Below are 20,379 nucleotides of genomic sequence, written 5' to 3' on the forward strand. Positions count from 1 at the left end.
TTTTCCAGACAGACCAGGGTTCAAATCTCGACTCCCCTTTCTCTAGCTGTGTGACCTCAGGCAAGTTGCTTAATTTCTCTAAACCTGCATGTCCCCTCTTAAGGTCTATGAGAAGGAACTGAGATAACACATAAACATGCTTAGAAGAGGGCCTGGAATGTGATAAGAGCTGGAGAAACGGAGTTATGGAAAGAGAGGCTGTACATGTGAAGCGCTCTGGAGCTCGGGCTGTCCCACGTGGGCAGCAACTCCGATGGGTCATTCCCGAGGAGCCCGGGGGTGTTGGGTGAGGACGGGCCTGGGGCTTCCACGGCCCTTTAGCCAAGGGTTTGACTGAGTTCAGCAGCGGCTCACACTTTTAACCACACACTAGCTCCTCACAACAAAGGAGTTGGAGGGCTGGCATCCTCTTGTTTTGCCAAAGAGGAGGCTGGGAAGCAGAGGGTCTCGTGAGCTGCCTGAGGTCAGTAGGGGAAGAGATGGCAGTCCTGGCTCCTAATGCAGGACCGCCCGTCCCCTGACCTTTATCTCTTTCAGACCCCAGCCCACCACACCAGAGCCTCTGCTCAGGCTGCAGTAGCTGGGGCCGGAAGCTGTGATCCTAAGGAGGGAAGACGGCTCTGCTGGGCCTGGAGGGAGAGCGGGTAACTCCTGGGGCTGGGGCAGCAGCAGTCCTGGCAGTTAGGCTCTGGGCCCAAGGAGACATACGACTCAGAGCTGGCTGATTTTTTTTTTTTTTTACTTTTTGGTCACACTGTGCAGCCTCTAAGGGATCTTAGTTTCCCTGACCACTGATGGAACCCTCGCTCCCTGTGGTGGAAGCATAGAGTCTTAACGGCTGGACCACCAGAGAAGTCCCAGGGCTGGCTGACCTTGACCGCCATGTGCACCTGGCTTTGATTCATGGGCATCCAGTGCCCACCCTCTGGGTCTCACCTGCTTGGAGTGGCAGCTAGGCTGCAGCAGTGAGAACAATAGCATCTCCTGCCCTGCACCTGCCTGTCCCGGCCCGGCACCAGGCATGGCCCACCCCAGAGACAGTGGACACACACACACACGGAGGCTGTGAAGTCACACCAGGGCCGTGCCAGGAGTGGACACACCCGTGGAAGATGACCACCTCCTGTCCCCACAGAGAGCTCCATGTGGGAGGTCCCGGGAGCGCTGCTCGGTGGTCCTGCCCCCTCAGCCCCTTCTGAATGAACATAGGGGGGACAGAGCCATCATTCTCTCATCCAGTGCCCCGGGCTAGGCGCCGATTTCTGGGACACAGCAGTGAGCAAGACAGATAAGTCCTTGTTCCCGTGAAGCTTATCTACTGGAGTGGGACTAAAAGGCCCTGCTATCTCCCTTTCTGCTTCCCCCTTTAGGCGCTTGATTCTCTGCTAAACCTTGTCATGTTAGGGGATGCGGGGAGCAGGGATATGTGGGAGGGGCAGGGACCTCTGGACATGCCAGGGAGCTGAGGACATGTTGGATCTTGGCAGGCGCTGCTTCTGGTTGGGTGGGGTGGGAAATTCACCACCTTCCCTTTTCCCATCTCCGTGTCAGATATGATCTCCTGATGAGGTCTGCTACCCTGGATGGCAGCCAGGGACTGTCGGCACAGCCCTCGTGGCTTCTAACTGCCTGAGGTTCCAAGGAAATAATTCTCACCTTCTGCAAATGTATCATCCAGTGGGAAGGTACAAAATTAATGTGCACCGTCATGTGGAATGTTGATATTTTGCTTTATGACTTTTTAAAATTGGAGGATAGCAGCTTTACAATATTGTGTTGGTTTCTGCTGTACAACGTGAATTAGCCATAATTATATATATATGGCTTCCCAGGTGGTCGTAGTGGTAAAGAATCCACCTGCCAATGCAGGAGACACAAAAGACATGGGTTTGATCCCTGGGTTGGAAAGATCCCCTGGAGAAGGAAATGGCAACCCACTCCAGGGTTCTTGCCTGGAGAATCCCATGGACAGAGGAGTCTGGTGCGCTACAGTCCATGGGGTCGCAAAGAGTCGGACACGACTAAGGGACTGAGCACACACATATATGTATGTAAATCTATCTCCCCTCCCTCCTGAGCCTTCATCCCCCTTCCTATCACTCTAGGTGAAGTAAGTCCGAAAGAGAAAAACAAATACTGTATATTAATGCACATATATGGAATCTACAAAATGGTACTGATGAACCTATCTGCCTAATGATTAATTGTTCTGAGAGTCGTTTTCATCTACCTGTGTGTTGCCTCCCATCTGAACTCAGGTTCACCGCAAAATCTAAGGTTCTACAAAACCAAGAAAGGCTCTGTAAATGTTTGAGTGAAGACATGAAGACAGTCTGAGGGTGAACAGGTCAGGCCTTATAAACAGGGTGGGCAGCACCTGGCACTGGGGACTGGGGTTGGTGGTCTGTGCTGCCAGCTGGAGTCAAATGCAGGACTGGGTTTACACCCTGTTCAGTGAGAAGAGCTGCAAAGATTCCCTCTGCGTCCTTCAGACTAGGGTATACCTCTGAGGGGTTTCCAGGGACTAAAGACTATAATGGGCTTCCCAGGTGGCTCAGTGGTAAAGAACCTGTCTGCCAATGCAGGAGACGCAAGCGACATGGATTCAAACCCTAAATCTGGAAGATCCCCTGGAGGAGGGCATGACAACCCACTCCAGTATTCTTGTCTGGAAAATTCCATGGACAGAGGACCTGGCAGACTACAGTCCATACGCTCGCAAAGAGTCAGACAGGACTGAGCATGCATGCAAAGACTATGGTGGTTAAGGACACAGCCTCCAGAGCCTGTCTGGGTTCACGTCCCAACTCTTAAGATCAACAGCTGGGCGATTCCAGGGCAAAAGTACTGAACTGTTCTGAGCCTCACCCATCTCGCCTGTAAAATGGGTGTCGTTAAAGGAATTCAGGGACAGTCGACCGAAGGAAGGGTCTAGCACAGAGCTTAGACAGTGGCAGGCATGTGAAGCGCCAGCTTCAGTGTGGTAGCACGGAGTCGATGGACGGCACTCACACTTTAGCTGCGTCGGAATCCCCTGGAGGCTTGTGAAAACACAGATGGCTGGGTTCCAGCCTGCGTCTCTCACTCAGAAGGTCTAGGGTGGTGTCTGAGAATCTGCGTTTCCAACAAATGCCCAGGTGCTGCTGCTTCAGGGACCACAATTTGAGAACCACGGGTGTGTAACAGAAAAGAGAATTCAGGTGTAGGGTTCTGGCGCTAGGACTGTCCCTTATTATCTGGTGACTTTGGGCAGCTAATCTCTGAGCCTCAGTATCTTCATGTGTAAAACGGGACTGTTAATACCCACTTCACAAGAATTCCCCTGGCAGCCCAGTGATTAAGACTCCGGGCTTTCATTGCCAAGGGCCCAAATCCAATCCCTGGTCAGGGAACTAAGATCCTGCAAGTCGCTTGGTGTGGCCAAAAAAAGAGAAAAAATCCACTTCATGGGGGTCAGCCTGGTATACGGTATTCTCAGTATTCTCAGTATTCAGTTATCGTTGTTTAAATTCTGGCCAGCGTGTTGGTCCTGGAAGGATGGGGCAGGGTTACCATGAGCAGAGGTGGGTCAGGCGTGCGTGCTTGGGGAATGCTGCCAAGAACCCCGTAGCCTGGAGCAAAGTACCGGGTGGGTCTCGAAGCCCCAGGGCCATGTGCTTATTGGGAAAGAACTCCTGCTCCATTTCTTTGGCAGTTTCTGTGTGGCAAATCCACACAGAACCTTGGTGGGGGTTGGGGTTTGGGGGGTGGGGGAGTAATTTGGCTGCACTGGGTCTGAGTTGCGGCACGTGAAATCTATCCCCCCGGCCAAGGATCGAACCCAGGCCCCCTGCATTGGGAACTCCGAGCAGTACTCACTGAAGCGCTAGGAAGTCCCTCTAACCCCTTTTTGTCAGAAAGTCACCTCACCTCAGCGGGATCAGCGGCCCTCCGGCCCAGCCGCGCGGTGCGCTGCCGCCCCCTGGCGGACGAGGAGGCGCTGCACACCCTCCCCCGGCGGTTTCCGAGCGGAGTCCGAAGTGCCGGCGGCAAGGCCCGCGGGCACCTGGGGGAGCTCTGGCGCCTCGCAAGGCTGCGCCCCCCGCCTGAGAGGAGACTTCTGGACCAGTTGGGTGTTATTACGGGAACAGCCCGCGGACACCCCACCCGCGGTGGATTAGAGACTGTTGACTTTTAAGGGCGAGACCCATTGCGCTTGGCACAGCAAGGCTGCAGGCTGAGTGCCGGCCCCAGACACAGGCCTCGGGGCTCCGGGCCTTTGCGGGCTTTGGCCTGAAGACCAGTGGCAGCGGCCAGCCTGAGTCATTGGTTCCCTGAGGCCGGGAGAAAGGGCTACCCCTGGGCCAGGGGCTTCGTTTGATATTCACTGTCCAAGAACCACGCCCCTCACCCAGCAGTTCTTGGGTCTGCAACCCCACCCTCAGAGATCCCTTTTTTTGCCTTTTCTGGAAAAAACTCCTTGAAGTAAATCCTTCATATAAAAAAATTCAATGCTGTCATCATTTTTTGGTGCCTTTAATGTGGCCAAGCCACTGAACCGGGCACCATGGGTACCCAGGAACATGGAAGATACATTCCCCCTAGGAAACAGGCACTGGAGGGGCCTCCTGGAGAGGAGGGTCTAAGAGGGGAGGGCTGACCTGGGGGTGGGGGCCCACGGGGAAGAAAGGCCTTCAGCCCTGGAGGGACTGGAGCTGGCGGAAGGGTGGGGTGTGTTCAGGGACGGTGAGTCATGTGGTGCGGCCCAGGAGGGAGGGTGAGTCTCAGCCCCTCCCAGGAGGGAGGGGAAACGACACAGGCTGGAGAGGGAGGTGGGAGCCAGCCAGGCAGGGGGTGGGCGTGAGGGAGTCGGATCTGCACAGCAGGGAACCCAGGGTAGGTGGGCTTGTCTGAGAAGCCTCCTCCCTGAAAGAGGATCCCGGTTGGGTGAAGAGAAAGGTTTCCGATGGGATGGGCGTGTGAGCGTTTAGTGTTCTGACTCTTAGCGACCCTAGCGACCTCATGGACTGTAGCCCCCCAGGCTCCTCTGTCCATGGGCTTTGGCAAGGATACTGGAGTGGGTTGCCATGCCCTCCTCCAAGGGATCTTCCCGACCGAGGGATCAAACCCACGTCTCTTACATCTCCTGCATCGGCAGGTGGGTTCTTTACCCCTAGTGCCACCTGGGAAGCCCCCCTTGGGTGCGGAACCATTTCAAAGATGGGTGTGAGGGGCTGCTGAGATGACAAAGGGGAATCTTGAAGTGTGGGCGGGGCCAGGCCAAGTCAGAATCTAGCACTCAGATGCCTCTCCGCCCACAGGTGGGAATGTGGGCCTGTGTGGGAGGGACTTCCCTCTCATCTCCTTGCTCTAAGGCTTCAGTCTTCAAAGCACATTTACCCACATTATCTCACTGATCTTTGCAACAGTCCTCTGAGCTAACCAGGGCCTATTATTTTCATTTTACACACGGAGAAGCTGGGTCCCAGGTGAGACAGAATTATAAATTCTGCTTTATATTAATTATTGGCCTCCTGAGGTCCATATTTCTTTTTCTAAATTGCGACCCCATGGACTGTTGTAGCCTACCAGGCTCCTCCCTCCATGGGATTCTCCAGGCAAGAGTCTAGAGTGGGTTGCCATTTCCTTCTCCAGGGGATCTTCCCAACCCAGGGATCGAACCCAGGTCTCCCGCATTCCAGGCAGACGCTTTAACCTCTGAGCCACCAGGGAAGCCCCAATGTATTCACTTTTGATTGTGCTGGGTCTCCAGTTGCATTGAGCAGGGGGCTACTCTGTTGCAGTGAGCAGGCTTCTCATTGCGGTGGCTTCTCTTGTTGTGGAGCATAGGCTCTAGGCACTCAGGTTTCAAGAGTTGTGGCCCACGGGCTTCAGTTGCTCCAAAGCAGGTGGAATCTTCCAGATCTAGGATGAAACCCATGTCCCCTGCGTTGGCACACAGATTCTTATCCACTGTACCACCAGGGAAGTCTTGCATACTGTGTTTTAATTTTTGTTGTTGTTGTTTTATAATAGTTCAAACATCCAGATGAAAGTTTCTCTGTCAACCCTATTCTCCCAGCTGCCCGGGTCACCTCTTAGCAGTGTGAACTCTAGCCTTTTGATTATGGGTGTTGGGCCCTTTCTGCAGGGACTCAGGACATAGCCTGCTGTGACCAGAGGAGCCCAAGGCAAGTGTCGCCCCAGGAAGGGTGTTATACCTTCCCTGAGCAAGTGTACATTCGGTCTTCTTTCATCTGAAGCCACGTGAGTCTATCTTTAGATCCTAAACTCCTTGGAGGCTGGGAGTCTATCTTCTGGGAGGCTGAAGTGTAGGAGTTACAATTACAGGTTCTGGCACACAGAGAACTGGCATAAAATCTGTGTTGCCAAACATTGAACAAGTTACCCAGGCTCTCGGAGAGCCTCCATTTTTTTCAACTACAATAATCACAGGTTTGATCCCTGGGTTGGGAAGATACACTGAAGAAGGAAATGGCAACCTACTCCAGTATTCTTGTCTGGAGAATCCCATGGACAAAGGAGCCTGGCAGGCTATAGTCCACGGGGTCGCAAAGAGTCAGACACGACTGAGCGACTGACCGACCAACCAACCTAAGGGTGCCCTGACCAATTTCATGGGACTGTGTGAGGACTGTATAAGATGACTCATGTCCTGTGTTTAACCGAGTCAGGCACAAGGTCTGTAATCTGTAAGAGGAAACTGTTGTCATCCCCAGTTCCAGGACCTACTGTGCAAGCCCACAGTAGGACAGACCCAGGCACCTTTTCACACTTAACCCTGACAGAGGCTGAGAGCTCACAGGTTATAGGGTCTACATGGGGACTCATTGTTAAGATGGTTCGTTATGTTGACCTTGCAAACAAAGAGTAAACCACAGTGATCCTTGAGACTGCCCAAACTGCCCAAATGGCATCCTGTTATCTCACTGGTGCCTATCTTCTCAAAGCTGCGAGAGCACCAGATCCCAGACCTCCGGCTACGTGAGCATCCCTTTGAAGAACTTCTCAGTGGTGGGGTATAAGAAGGACTCTGTCAGAAAGGGAGGACGCTGGCTCTTCTTGAGTCAGTCACCCTCTCTTTTCCCTCTGATAATTTTCCCTCTTCTTGCCTGACTGCCCAGTTTGCTCTCTTCTCTGCACTCGCCTTACAGCACCTCATTAAAGGTGAGTTGGCACAGTAGGTCGCCCCAATCCACACACCTGAATGAATCCCTCTTCCTGGGCTAGAATCCGCCTTTCCCTTTTTTTGAAACCAGCCTGGCTCTTTGCCATCTCCTGCCAGGTGGCTTTTCTGGGTAGTCGGGCATCTTGAGGCCAACATGGGGCTGACAGCCCATGGCTCCTCTGGGCCTGTTGTGTCTGATGCCCTGTGTTACAGCTGATCCACAGGGAAACCGCCATGTGGCTTTTCTCAGGGCTGACTCACTCAATGGAGGGTCACCCCTGCCCTGGAGCTGCCTAGGGTCAGGGCCTCTGACCCTGGCCTGGTGCCCAGCCACCTGGACTCTGCCTCTTAGAGGGTACATCCCCGGCCCCTGAGGCTCCACTCAGAGGAGGGACTACCCTGCACCTAGACCACCCTGGCTTGGAAGGGACATAAGAAATCATCTATCCTGCCTCCCTCATCTCACAGATGAGAAAGGGAGCTGGGTGATGGGAATACAGAGCTTGTGACTGAAGCGGGATTTGGACCTGGCCTGATTCCTGTGGTTCCCACTAGCCGTCACAAATCCTCCTCTCCTGGCCTTCTCACCAGGCCTTCTCCTCCTCTCAGGGCCCAGCGGGCGGGCTCCAGGTCCTAAACTCTCTGAGCAGGGCATCCCATGGCTTTTTGGTAGGACAGTTACTTACCCCCTTGGGAGAACACCCCTGTAACCTCGTTTCCAAAAAAGGGCAGAATGATCTCTTGAAGTGGGTGGCCCCCACTGAACTTACTGTCTATCAGTTCAGTTCAGTACCTCAGTCATGTCTGACTCTTTGCGACCCATGGACTGCAGTACGCCAGGCCTCCCTGTCCATCACCAACTCCTGGAATTTACTCAAATTCATGTCCATCGAGTTGGTGATGCCATCCAACCATCTCATCCTCTGTCTTCCCCCTCTTCTCCAATCTTCAATCTTTCCCAGCATCAGGTGGTGGTAGTGGTTTAGTTGCTAAGTTGTGTCCGACTCTTGCGACCCCCATGGACTGTAGCCTGCCAGGCTCCTCTGTCCATGGGATTCTCTAGGCAACAATACTGGAGTGGATTGCCATTTCCTTCTTCAGAGGGTCTTCCCAACCCAGGAATCGAACCCAGGTCTCCTGCATTGCAGGCAGATTGTTTACCAACTGAGCTATGAGGGAAGCCCACCCAGCATCAGGGTCTTTTCAAATGAGTCAATAAACAAATGCAAAACTGTGTTTATTTTTCTGCTCAAAAAGGCATTCCTTTCCTATCCAACCCAACTTTCCTCAAGAAACAAAAATACAGGCCAGCAAGGATGAAGGGATAAATAACCGTCTGGTGAACCAATGGATCAGTGCACGGCTTCAAGGGTTGGAACCCACACCAGCCTGGGGAGCTGGACTTGGCGAGCCGGCTGGGGACAGGGCAGTCTGAAACGGACCGAGGGCAGGGCGAGGAAGGGTGCGCGCCCGGCGGCGTGGGGCGGGGTCTGCGGGGTCACACCCACGTGCCCTTGCCGCCCAGAACGCCGGGCCCCCACCTCGTGTCCGCAGAGCCGGCCTGGGTGCTCAGCCGGCGCGGTGGGCAGGCTGGGGGCCGCGCATCTCTAAGGAGGACCCCGGGTCTGCCCCCCGCCCCGCTGTCCTGGAGGAACAGTGCGGGCGCGAGGGCGGAGGGGAGGGGGCCTGAGACAGACGCTGAGGTCCCTGTGGGACCGACCTCAGATGGGAAAAACAAGGCTCGGAGATCTCTTTCCGTCTCACTCGGACGCCTCCCGGATGGCATTAACCCCCCGTTTGGGGGTGTGGAAACTGAGGCCCAAAGTGGGAGGCCCAGAGCCGGGGGGGTGGGGGCGGTGAGGCGTCTAGGCCCCGGCCCCCGCCCAGAGGACCCGGACAGCTACATGTGCCGCCGGCGGCCCGCGCCCACCGCGCCGGCTCCTCAGACCCCTGGGCGCAGGAGGGGCAAGGAGGGGCCGGGCTGGGCCGGGCGAGGAGGGCGCGGGCGCGGGCAGAGGAACTAAGTGACTCAGGCCGGTGCGCGCAGGCCGGGCCTTTGTTCCCGGGACGCCCGGCCTTAAAGGCCCAGCGCCCGAGGCAGGCGCGCGCCCTGCGGCCGTCCCCGCCCACCGGCCGCACCTTCTGGCTAAGCGGGGGGCTAGGGTGGGAGGGGGTCCCTCCTGGGCTCCTGGCTGTCAACAAAAGAAGGGCATCCATCAGAATTCGGGGGTTCATCTAATCGGATCCTCAGGCCATAGGGAGGGCCCCCTCTGGTCATTTCAGTCATCCCTCTGCCTCAGGGCAAAGCTGCATCTAAATCGTCCAGAGGAATTTAAGAAAACCCTTCCCCTGCTTTTGGGGATTCCCCAGGGGCTCAGAGGGTAAAGCGTCTGCCCGCAATGCGGGAGACCTGGGTTCAGTCCCTGGGTCGGGAAGATCCCCTGGAGAAGGAAATGGCAACCCACTCCAATACTCTTGCCTGGAAAATCCCACGGGGCGGAGAAGCCTGGTACATGGGGTCGCAAAGAGTCAGACACGACTGTTATGGGGACCCCTTGCTAGGCAGCGCCTCCCCGAGTCTCTCAGCCATCTGTCCTCTAACCACAGTCCCCACCTTGCAGGGTGACTGGCCCACCCAAGTCAGCATTGAGTCATTTCAACCCTTATTTCACACCTTTGGTGGGTTTTAGGTCAGCCAATGGAGAAGGCAATGGCACCCACTCCTGTACTCTTGCCTGGAAAATCCCATGGACTGCAGCCTTCCACAACTGAGCTACTTCACTTTTCACTTTCATGCATTGGAGAAGGAAATGGCAACCCACTCCAGTGCTCTTGCCTGGGGAATCCCAGGGACGGCAGAGCATGCTGGGCTGCTGTCTATGGGGTCGCACAGAGTCGGACGCGAATGAAGTGACTTAGCACCAGGTCAGCCAAGGCAGACCTGTGAACAGGCTCCCATCCTAGCCTCCGCGAGTCCAGGTTTCACACCAACCCTGACTTGTCTGTGGATTCCTCAGGGAGAAACACCAACCTGTACCCCACCCCCCAGCGCCCACACCCCTGCTGCCCAAGCTGCTCCTTCGGACCCGAGCGCCACCACGTGGACTCGGGGCAACGGTGCCCTGCGGGACCAGAACTTTTCAACATGTCTCCCCGCTCTGGGCCCTCCTTAGGCCATGCATCCATCCCCAGCGCCATCCTAAATGAATCGCCTCAAAAACTGCAGGTTGCCTGCAGCATTCAGTTTGCCCCCTGCCCCTACAGCCCTGCTTGTGACCCTCTCTCAGAGTAAGTGGCTTCTTGAGAATAAAACTTCATCTTAATATTTCAAAAGCAAATCAAATGTAAATTATGCATCAATAAGTTCTAGCTAAAAAGTAATAACAAACAAATGAAGAGCTTGCGCATAGATGCATGCTCACAGACGTGTATGTATGATGGACGGGGTGTGACAGCTGGGGTGTGTGCCCGAGCAAGGCTGCGGCTCCAGGGGTCCCCACGAGGTCGAGTTGGAGCAGAACCCAAGAGGGTGCAGCTCCTGTTCCATCTGTGGCGCTCTGTACCCCACCTTGGGGCCCACATCATTCTGGGAGGAGAGATGCCTTTTCCTTTTCCACTCAGCCTCAGAACTCCTCATCCTGTCTTCTGCAATGCTCTCCTCTCAGGGGAAACAGAGGTGGCAATAGTGGTAAAGAACCCACCTGCCAATACAGCAGACTCCGGTTCCATCCCTGGGTTGAGAAGATCCCCTAGAGAAGGGATTAGCAACCCATTCCAGTATTCTTGCCTGGAGAATCCCATGGACAGAGGATCCTGGGGGGCTTAAGTCCATGGGGTCACAAAGAGTCAGACACAACTGAAGCGACTCAGCACACCCCTTCCCAGCTTCTCAACCACTTCCCTTCTGGAGCCTCCCGGGTAAGCCTGTATTTTGTCCCCCAACAGCCTGGGAGCCTCAGCCCAGGGAGGAGCCCACCCGTCAACCTGAACCGTTATGCCACCAAGAAGAGCCTGGCGGAGGGCTTGCTGGACATGTCGCTCTTCATGTCCAACAGTGTGCAGCTGAAAGCGGTGCTAGATCGGGGTCCATCCTCCTATCACTACTTCGCCCTCGCCACCCTCCTTAGCATCTCTCTGCTCCTGCAGGTGGTCATCGGAATCCTCCTCGTGGTCATGGGTGAGGAGCCCGGGCCTGGAGCTGGCCTTGGGGGGTGGGTGGGAAGAAAAGTCCTGAATGCCTCCCTGTCACACCGTGAGTTTGCACAGTCATACACTAACCTGCTGTTAGCCCTGTGCACCTTCAAGTGCCCAAGTAACAACGACACAGTGCAGGCAGGCACCCTGACCTACTTCCTAGCATCCCATCCAGTAGCTAGCACAATACCTGCTAAATGACTGTGCTCACTAACTCGTAGTAGCATTCCTAGAGCGTGCATTCCCCACTCTGAGAAGACCCAATGTAAGTTTCCAAAATCGGCTCTATTGAGTACCACGTGAACACCCCACATGGTCAGTGAGGGAGAAGGCATTTCAGCACAATGGCCACCAACTCCTGATCTCTGAGGGGCTACGGTGGGGGAAGCTCCAGGCTGTCATCTCCCCATCCCCAGACCATCACTTGCTTCTCCCTCTTCTCCACAGCTCTACTGAACCTTAATGAGGTGGAAAAACAGTTGCGTCTCAACCAGCTCAACAACGCGGCCACCGCCTTGATCTTTATCACTGTCATCATCAACATCTTCATCACAGCCTTCGGGGCACATGAGATTGGGCTCCTGGCTGCTGAGACCCCTCTCTGAACACAGCCTGGAGCCCAGGTGAGGGAAGATGGGAGGTACACAGGTGGCCCTTCTCACCTCTGCGGGTTTGGGCTGAGAGAGATGCTCACCAGGCAGAGGGGAAGAATGCAGATCTGGGGCAGGGATGAGGTCCTGGAGCAGAGCATGGGCTGGGACTCACCAAAGTCCTCTGTGCTCTCTCCTCCTAGGCTGAGCTTCTCTGCAGCCTGGGAGGGTGGAGGCTGCGGTTAGTGGGGGAAAAGGGAGACGCGGGTGTTCTCCTTGACAGAGTCAACAGGACCACGGGGAGCCAGCCGGCAGCACAGAGCCTCAGGCCCTGCTTTAGGATGGGATCCGAACCCGCAGCTACATCCTGGGAAGGCACCAGTGCAATTGTGTGACACTTGGGCCCGAGGCGCTAGTCTGGCCTGGCCCGCCCTTCTCTTCATCTCTTGGCTTCCCCTACAGGTGCTGGGCCCGAAACTGCTTCTCTCCCCCTTGATCTGCCAGGCTGAAGGGCACAGCATACAGCTTTGGGGAGAGCTCCTAGACTCGGAGGGCAGTGTAGACACCCCTGCTTCCTACCCTTGGCACTGGAACAAAGATGGGTTCTTCTCCGGGATTAAGCGGAGTCATCTCGGCCTGGAGTCACCTGTCTCCTGGGCCTCGGGTGTGCCTACGGAAGGCTGGGTCTGCCCAGCTTAAGGACTCTGCTTCTGACCCCACCCTGTTCCTTCCCTCTGCCCCAGCCTGTTTTCTCTTTTCTGTAGGATGGAATAATTTCTCTCCATAAAGCTTTCTGCAGATCCACCGTGAGTCAATCTTTGTGTCTTCAATTGTGAAGGCTCAAGCACCAGTGGGGGGTGGGGGTGGGGTGGCTGTCTCCATCTGTGTCCTGGAAATGGCTCAAAGGAGCAACCCCAAGCCTGGAGGGGGAAAAGGCTTTTAAGTCACTCCCTCTCCTGTGGGTTCTGCTCTGAGTCAGGTTTCCCTGCCTGAGTGCCTAGGGTAATTACCATCTGCTGCATTAGCAGCAGACCAGTCTCCTCTGGATGCTTTTTGAGAACCTCCAATTGGCTGCCTCTGGGCTTCCCTGGTGGCTCAGACAGTAAAGAATCTGCCTGCAATGCAGGGGACCAGGGTTCTATCCCTGGGTCAGGAAGATCCCCTGGAGAAGGGCTTGGCAACCCACTCCAGTACTCTTACCTGGAGAATCCCATCAACAGAGGAGCCTGGCAGGCTACAATCCATTGGGTCGCAAAGAGTTGGACTGAGCGACCAACAACAAATTGGCCACCCCAGCTTTCACAGCAGCACCCTCTCTTGGGCATGTGCTTAAGGAATACAAACTAATTTCAATCTCTGCCTACATCAGATATGACCAGGATGGTACCTTTGTACTGTAATGCATCAACAGGGCATGCCCAGCTCAAACAGAGATGCTTTTCGATTGTCCGCTCTCTTAGAATAAGCCACACCTCAGCTCCTCACCCGACCTTCCTATGTCCACCAGCCTTTCTCAACTGAAAGTTCCAACCTGCATGAATCTATTGCACAGGAAATGTTCCTCAGACAGTAACCTCGTGGTCCCCCTCCTGAGTAAACCACACCGCAGGGAGGGCTGCGGACCCCCCCACAGACATACAGGTGAAGAAGGGTGATATGGAGAGTCCTTGGCATGTCCCCTGGAGGCCTCAGAGCTTAGAGATGGCCATGTGAGCCTGGGCCCTCTGCCCAGCCCTCTCCCACCTTGATGGGCAATAGGAAAACACAAGGGCATTTTGTTTTCTGAGAAGATGCTGTATTTAACTCTTTCCCTCCCCGCACCCTACACATTTCCCTACCGAGCAGGGGCCATGCCAGGCGCCCTCCGTTAAGGCAGACGGTGTGGAGGCAACCAACACAGAATGCAAGGCACTGGCTGGGGCAGAGGGGGTGGCAGGCCGGGGGAGGAGGCTGGGCGGACCCCGTCCTCAGGAGGAGTGAAGCAGGAGGACCATCTGGGTGGACTCAGGCCTTGCTGGGCAACGCCCAGGGATAAAAGTAGCCCCAGAAAAAAACCTGCCGCAGCTCTCATCTAGTCCCTGTAGTCCTTCCCGGAAAGCACGGCATGTGAGCCAGGACCATAAAAGGCCATAGCCTGAGGGCAGATCCAGCATCCACAAGCCACAATCTATTAACTGAAAAGTCTGTGTCCTTCCTGATTTTTTAGGCAGGAGGCAGGGGTTCTTGTCAACCTCCAGAAGGTTCTTGCAGGCCTCCATTCTCCTATAGGCCAAATTCATGCTCTGGGTGACCGCGGGGCCCACCAGGCAGACCCTGCAGTTCCACACACCGAGACCTGGACTCCAGCACGACACCGAGTCTGGGCCCAGCGGACTGGCCTCCCAGGCCCCGCCGCACCTGCTCTGGGCCCTTCCTCACAGACGCTGGGGTTTGTGAGGCTGCGTCCAGGGCACCGGTGATGAGTTAGAGCAGCGCAGAAGGCAGCAGCAGTAGAAACATCCCCAGTCTAGAGGCGCCTGGGATCATTAGTGCAAGAGAAGTGTGCGATGCGATCTAGGTGACAGAAAGGGTGCCCCAGGCCCCAGAGGCCGAGGGCTGTGCTCCCTGAAACAGCTCACTTTTCAGTCCTGCTCCCGCTCTGTGGACGGAACGACATCCTTGCCTCACCTCCCCAGACCTTCCCCCCCGGGGGCCCCGTTCCATTCCCCAGTTCAGAGGGTCTTTCTCCTCTTCCTCCCTGCAGGGCAGCAGGAAGGGGCTGGGCTGTGAGGACTCAGACTTCCCGCTTCCCTTCTCATCCCTCCCCCTGGATCTCACCCCTCCCCTCATCCTCCCCCCGCTCTGCTTCATGTGTTCCCCAAGGCCCGGCTCACAGGTGGCTAGGCCAGAAGGGGGCTTCTCGCCCCTGCCATCCCCCCAACCCTCCCTCGCCTGTGCTGCATGTTTGCCCTGCACCGGGGAGCCAGGAGACCACCACCCCTATTGGTTCCCTGGCCCCCAACCCCCTGAGGCACTGGGAGGAGTTGGTCCGCTCTGTGCTTCCAGTCAGTCTGGAGTCAGTGCGGCTGGAGGGTGAAGTTAATGCCCTGATCTGCGGCCAGCTGTCGGTCAGCTACCTGGAAGGTGTGTATGTCCCGGAGGCAAGGACCTGCAGGGCAGCTGCGAACGGCTCCACGTGGGGCCAGCTCCCCAGTTGCCTGGTCCAGGGCCCAGGGGCGCACCCATGGGTCTGAGGTATGCAGGGAGGGAGTGCCCTTCCTATAAATGCACAGCTCCGCCCCCCTCACAGTCTATGCTGGGTCTGGACATGTGTGGTTTTGGTTTTCTGTTAAAAGGAGTAAAACCCCAATAAAATCCATCCAACAGAAGAGCTTCCAGTCCATGGTCGCTACCCCCTAGGAGCCCTGAGTGGGCACTGGAAGGCACCTCCTGGTCAGTGTGGTGTGGCCAGGCTGGGCTCACCCCCTCGACCTGGTCCCGCTGCCCTTCCTGAGAACTCTGCCATCTCTGTCTCGTCTCCTGGCCCCGGAGGCCCAGAGGCGGAGGACGGCTGCTGGGACAGGGGGTACCGACTCAGAGGCTGCTTGGGCCCACCATGGCCTCTGCTGCCCTCCCTTCCCGCTCTGGCAGCGAGCGGGCACTGGCCGGGCCACCGCAGTCCAGGTGCCGGAAGCCATCGGTCCAGCGGGCGCCCCCCCACGCTGGGGTTATGGCATCTTCATCTGGCGGCGGTTCCACATGCCCCGCTTGGAATGGAAGTGATGGAAGAAGTTTCGGAGGGAGAGACGCTCCACTTCCAGGCCGGCTTGGAGGATCCTGGGTGGGAGGACAGCGGGATGAGCCACAGAAGCACCGAGGGCAGTGGGGAGAGGGCCAGCCTGCCTGCCATGGCCCCACCAGGCCCTGGCTGCTTCCCATGGGGCAGGGGTGGGGCAGAGAGCCAAACGGCCTGGGCCGTGTCTCAGAGCCTCTCTCCCTAGAAAGGATAAATGGATACAGTGGTGGATGTGGTGAGGGTCAGTGAAGAAGGGTGCAAGTGCTCAGCACACCTGGAGGTCGGCCAGCAGGGGTCCCTCCACCCTGTCTGATGGGGGGGCTGAGTCGGGAAGCAGACCTTGTCCCAGCTCCTACCCCCTTACTCTTCCCACACTCATAGCCTGTTGGGAGGCCTGTGCTTCCAGCAAGTGGCAATAACTGGCATTTGGAGCCGTTTCTTACTCCCTGGGCCTCAGAGGAGGCAGAACTGTGGAGGTCTGCTTTCAGGGGTGGAGGTAACACCAGGCTTCTCTCCGCTTTGGGGTCTGGCTGTGGAGCTTTATGGGAGCTGTGTTATGTAACACAAGCTCCTTCACCGGCCCTCGTTTGCGCCTTAAATTCTCTAAGTATTGTTACCTTCCTTCCTGCCTGCCTGCTTGCCCTCTAGGGAAAAATCAAACAGATCCAATTTTCAGGTTTTCAGATCGGGTAAGACAGTCACAGCTGAGAGATTTGGGGCAAGTCGTTAACTTCTCCTTGAGGCTTAGTTTTCTCATCTGGAAAACGGAGATGACCACACATCCCTCCCAGAGTCTGGCGAGTGGAAGACGTCCACTAAGAAAGTGGTGGAGGATGTCCATCGCCTGCCCAGTCAGGTGCCCAGGGACTAGGCGGTGAGGAGGCATCCGGTCTTTCAGGGAGAAGAGCATCTCTTCCTCGTCAGGGTCCCCTCCCCCTGGCCCCTGACCTTGCCTCTGGATGCTGCTTCAGCAATTACATCCTTTCTCTCTTGGATTCTCCTCCTCTCTCTCCTTTACCCTCACCCCTAAAGCTCAAATCTCAAGGTGTCATCCACTTTCCCCCTCCTCCCCTTGGTGGCGAATTTCCTGAGGAATTTTGAGGCAGAATCTCAAACTAAGCCTCCCGGTTGCTCATCACCCACACACACGCTCTGAAATGCCCTCTCCCTGCATCCTGGCAGCCTGTTCTCCCCAACACTCCCTTCTCCCGGGGCTCCAGGGACCCAGAGCCTCCTGGATACTCGATGCTTCCAACGGTCCACACTGGCTCTTATGCTGACCCTGTGTTGACTCTCTTCAACCCCCCGTAACTCCAGCCTCCTCCCCAGCCGTGTTCTCTCAGGTGGGCAAGGCGGTGCCCGGTGGACAACAGTACCATTCACACCCTTGCAGCTCAGAGTCTGTGCCCTTCCCTAACCATCTGCCAAGCACCCTCCACGCCCGCCCTGCCACACAGGCAGAGGCAGGATCCCCTCCAATAGCTCAGTCTCAGTGAGGAAAGGAATCCAAGCCAGTGGGGCCAAGGGGGCTGGACCTGGGGGCCTCTAGCCCCGCCCCTGCCCCAGGCTCTTCCCCAGGCCCCTCCCCAGTCACCTGTCCAGCAGCTCCCAGTCCTCTCCACCCCAGCGGTCTCGGAACTCCTTGGTGTTCATGCCGCCGATCCTGTCCAGGTCTGACTTGTAGATGCCTAGCAGCCCGAATCCGTTCACCTCCCAGTAGCCTGCAGACAGACAAGCCCCAGGGGAGCTGAACCCGGGCCAGGAGGTGGACCGAGGGGGCTCCAGGGTTGCACCCCTAGAGCCTTTTCTGGGAGGCGGAAGACTCTCATCTGAATGAGCCCTTTTCCTGTTTGTGGGGAAAGCCCTCTGAGCTAAGTTTCCGGGTCCAGAGAAGGCAGCAGTCCCCCAGGGAGGGACCAAGGGCTGGTGACAGGCTCCCAGGAGGCTCTGCCAAAAGCAGCCCCTGAGGGTGCAGCCATGCCTGGCTCCCTCTCCATGCAGGAAACCTCTCATTTCTGCATCCTGAGCGGGCACACAGTCTGGCACATAGTAAGTGCTTGGTAAATGTCTGATGAACAAATGAAGGGGAAAACACAGGAAGTGTTCAGCCTTGCTGCTGCTGCTGCTGCTGCTGCTGCCGTCAGCTTAGCCCTAGGCCACTTCGTGGTCTGCCCAGGTGAGCAGGGCTGCCAGGTGAGCGGAAACGGGGAAGGGGAAGGGATGAAGAAGGGGTGCTGCCTCAGTAAACAGGACTGTCTCCAGCTCCGGGTTAAGCACCAAGGCATAGAAGTCTTTCCTACCCTCCCGAGCCCAGGGCAGGCTCACCCTCGGGCCACTGGGGGGTGGCCCCGCAGTGCAGCCTCATGACCATGGGGGCGAAAGCCATCTTGCCCTCCACACAGTGCTTCCGGATGGTGTCGATGATGCCAGCTGGGAAGTGGATGTGGAGGTCGCAGAGGAAGATGATGCTGTGCGGGTCCTGGGGACAGATGGGGGCATCAGCAGTCCCCCTAGACCAGGGCGAGGAGCCCAGGACACTCTAGGACCATCCTCTGGCTCTCTCCCATTTCAGTGACCGACAAGCTTGCATGAAACAAAGTGCTGGTTGTATTTCCATGACCCTGGGCATCGGGGCACAATTCTCATGATCAGAGAGGGAACCCTGACTGTCTTCGTGGATGCTGGGGACTCCGGATAAATGCTCCTACCCTGGCCCTGGCCCTGCAGAGTAGCACAGAGGACCGTGTGTCTTGCGCCTTCCTCCCCGAGGAGCTGGCCATCTGAGGGTCTCTTCACCAGCCTTTGTCATCTCCCAGGCCCCTCTCAGGCTGCTTACCTTCACCAGATCCACACCAGCCTGGAGTCCAGCCGAGCGTTCGAAATTCCCCCTTAGTTTCATGTACTGGTAGCTGCGGGGAGAGCAAAAGAGAGGTTGAGCCTCAGGACCCAGCTGTGACGGCCCCAGGAGGAAGCTGGCGGGCAGCACAGAGGTGATGCAGGCTCCTGGGATGGGACTCTGGGTGGGTGAATCCTCTGGGAAAAGCTAGACTGGGAATCAGGGCACCAACAGGACTTCAGGAAGAGGTTGCTCAGACTGTACCCCACTGGGAACACCCTCACCTCCGCAGCTTGGACTGTTTCAGGGCCATCTCGACGTCCATGTCTTCGCTGCTATAGTCGGTGATGATGATATTGAAGTGCGGGTCGCTGGTGACCCGGGACAGGGTCTCCATGTCTCTGATGAATTGCTGCACCCAGCGTGCCTGGTTCTTCACTGCCCAGTGGGGTGGGGAGAAAGAAGCGAAGTAATGCAAAGCAATGCCTCTTTACTCCCAGGTCCTGCGTGGTCAGGAGTCCCATTGGACGTTTGCTTAGGGCAATGTGGCTATGACAAAGGTTAGCAGGGCAGTGGGGGTCGGAGGGCAGCGAGAGAGCTCCTGGTACGGGGGCCTCTCCACCCCCTCCCTGCACACAGCCTCCCAGGCGGGGCCCTGCGGAAAGCCTGGAGCTGGAGCTTGTCATCCGCTCTCATAGTAACCCTCCTGGGCCCTGACAGTCCAACCCACCAGCTGTCCATCCCATGATCACCCTGCACTTGCTGTCTGACCCCCTCTAACCTGTTCTACTCCTGTGACTGGCTCCCCTCTCCCTCTCTCCTTATGAAAACCAGCCAGCCCATTCCCCAAGCCCCTCCCTGTCTCACTGCCCCAGGCCAGCAGCCCTGGCCCATTGTTCATTCCCAACCCTGCATGCAGGTTCCACAGGAAGAGCTGCTGGTCAGCCATCCTTCTCAGCTCCCGCCCTGATGGCTCAGGTCACCTGAGACCAGTTACTTTGCTCCGGTGAGCCCCCGTTTCCCACGGTGGTCTTTCCCCCAGGTTCTGTGAGATCACGTCAGGGAACAGAGACCAGGTGTTCACTATCTCACGAGGCCTCTGGTCGGCTGAGGGCGCCTAGGCAGCGGGAGGCTCACCCGGCACGACGAAGTGGACCACGGCGCGGTGGTTCCAGGAGAAGCCCTGGGGCCAGCACAGCTTGGGCTCCGGGGCCCGGGCACCTGGGACGTGCCTCTGAAAGTCATGTGGGCTCCACACCAGGCCCTGCAGGTTCAGGGCCTCGGCCTCCTTCCCGCTCACGGCATCAGTGCCCTGCCAGCCACGCGTGGACACGAACTCCGAGAGCCGCACCAGGCGCTGGCCTTGCTCCAGCAGCTCGAGCTCCAGGAGGTAGCGGCCCCCACGGAGGTGGTCCTGCCGCTTCTCTACATTCACAATGCGCTGAAGCTGGTACCTCCTGGAAGAAAGGGTGGGAGGCTTCTGTCACTGCACCCCATGCGTCAGGAGACCCCGGGCTTTGCCCAGCTTTGTGGCTGGTTAACATGCTCAAACGATGCTTGCCTGCTCCAGTGAGCACTGCCATCATCTTTAAAATAAGGATCCATAGAGATGGATGAGCTAGTCTCTTAGAACTCTAAGACCCTAAGTATTCAGCATGTAAGGTGGAGGCATGAGTCATAGTGAAGAGATTCCTTCAGAAACTAACCCTCATTACTACACAGCTCTATTCAGTCAACAGTGTGAAAGACACAATGGGGACTTCCCCGGCGGTCCAGTGGTTAAGAATCCGCCTGCTCATGCCGGGGACGTGAGTTC

The 20,379-nt window shown here is 56.8% G+C and overlaps 2 protein-coding genes across 4 annotated transcripts in view; one reads left to right on the forward strand and one right to left on the reverse strand.

Moving 5' to 3' along the window:
* The window catches only part of NINJ2 (ninjurin 2), an 82,224-nt gene that overhangs the window by 58,710 nt on the left and 3,135 nt on the right, over window positions 1-20,379 (forward strand). The window contains exons 2-4 of one of the 2 annotated variants that reach the window (XR_005719756.1): window positions 11,114-11,345; window positions 11,810-11,985; window positions 12,415-12,618. Coding sequence is in view for 1 of the 2 variants with exons in the window: in XM_040233698.1 (XP_040089632.1) it covers window positions 11,114-11,345; window positions 11,810-11,967 (390 nt within the window). In the remaining variant the exon portion in view is untranslated. Of the gene's footprint in view, window positions 1-11,113; window positions 11,346-11,809; window positions 11,986-12,414; window positions 12,763-20,379 lie in introns of those variants that run through there. The other variant, XM_040233698.1, reaches the window with a different exon arrangement.
* B4GALNT3 (beta-1,4-N-acetyl-galactosaminyltransferase 3) overlaps window positions 13,726-20,379 on the reverse strand; it is a 100,692-nt gene continuing 94,038 nt past the window's right edge. The window contains exons 15-21 of one of the 2 annotated variants that reach the window (XR_005719755.1): window positions 19,701-20,020; window positions 18,848-19,001; window positions 18,564-18,636; window positions 18,053-18,206; window positions 17,322-17,448; window positions 14,350-15,768; window positions 13,726-14,214 (exon numbers count right to left, since the gene is read on the reverse strand). Coding sequence is in view for 1 of the 2 variants with exons in the window: in XM_040233697.1 (XP_040089631.1) it covers window positions 15,660-15,768; window positions 17,322-17,448; window positions 18,053-18,206; window positions 18,564-18,636; window positions 18,848-19,001; window positions 19,701-20,020 (937 nt within the window). In the remaining variant the exon portion in view is untranslated. Of the gene's footprint in view, window positions 15,769-17,321; window positions 17,449-18,052; window positions 18,207-18,563; window positions 18,637-18,847; window positions 19,002-19,700; window positions 20,021-20,379 lie in introns of both variants that reach the window. The other variant, XM_040233697.1, reaches the window with a different exon arrangement.

The sequence above is a fragment of the Oryx dammah genome, unplaced genomic scaffold, assembly GCF_014754425.2.
Source record: "Oryx dammah isolate SB20612 unplaced genomic scaffold, SCBI_Odam_1.1 HiC_scaffold_29, whole genome shotgun sequence".
NCBI classification, from domain to species: Eukaryota; Metazoa; Chordata; class Mammalia; order Artiodactyla; family Bovidae; genus Oryx; species Oryx dammah.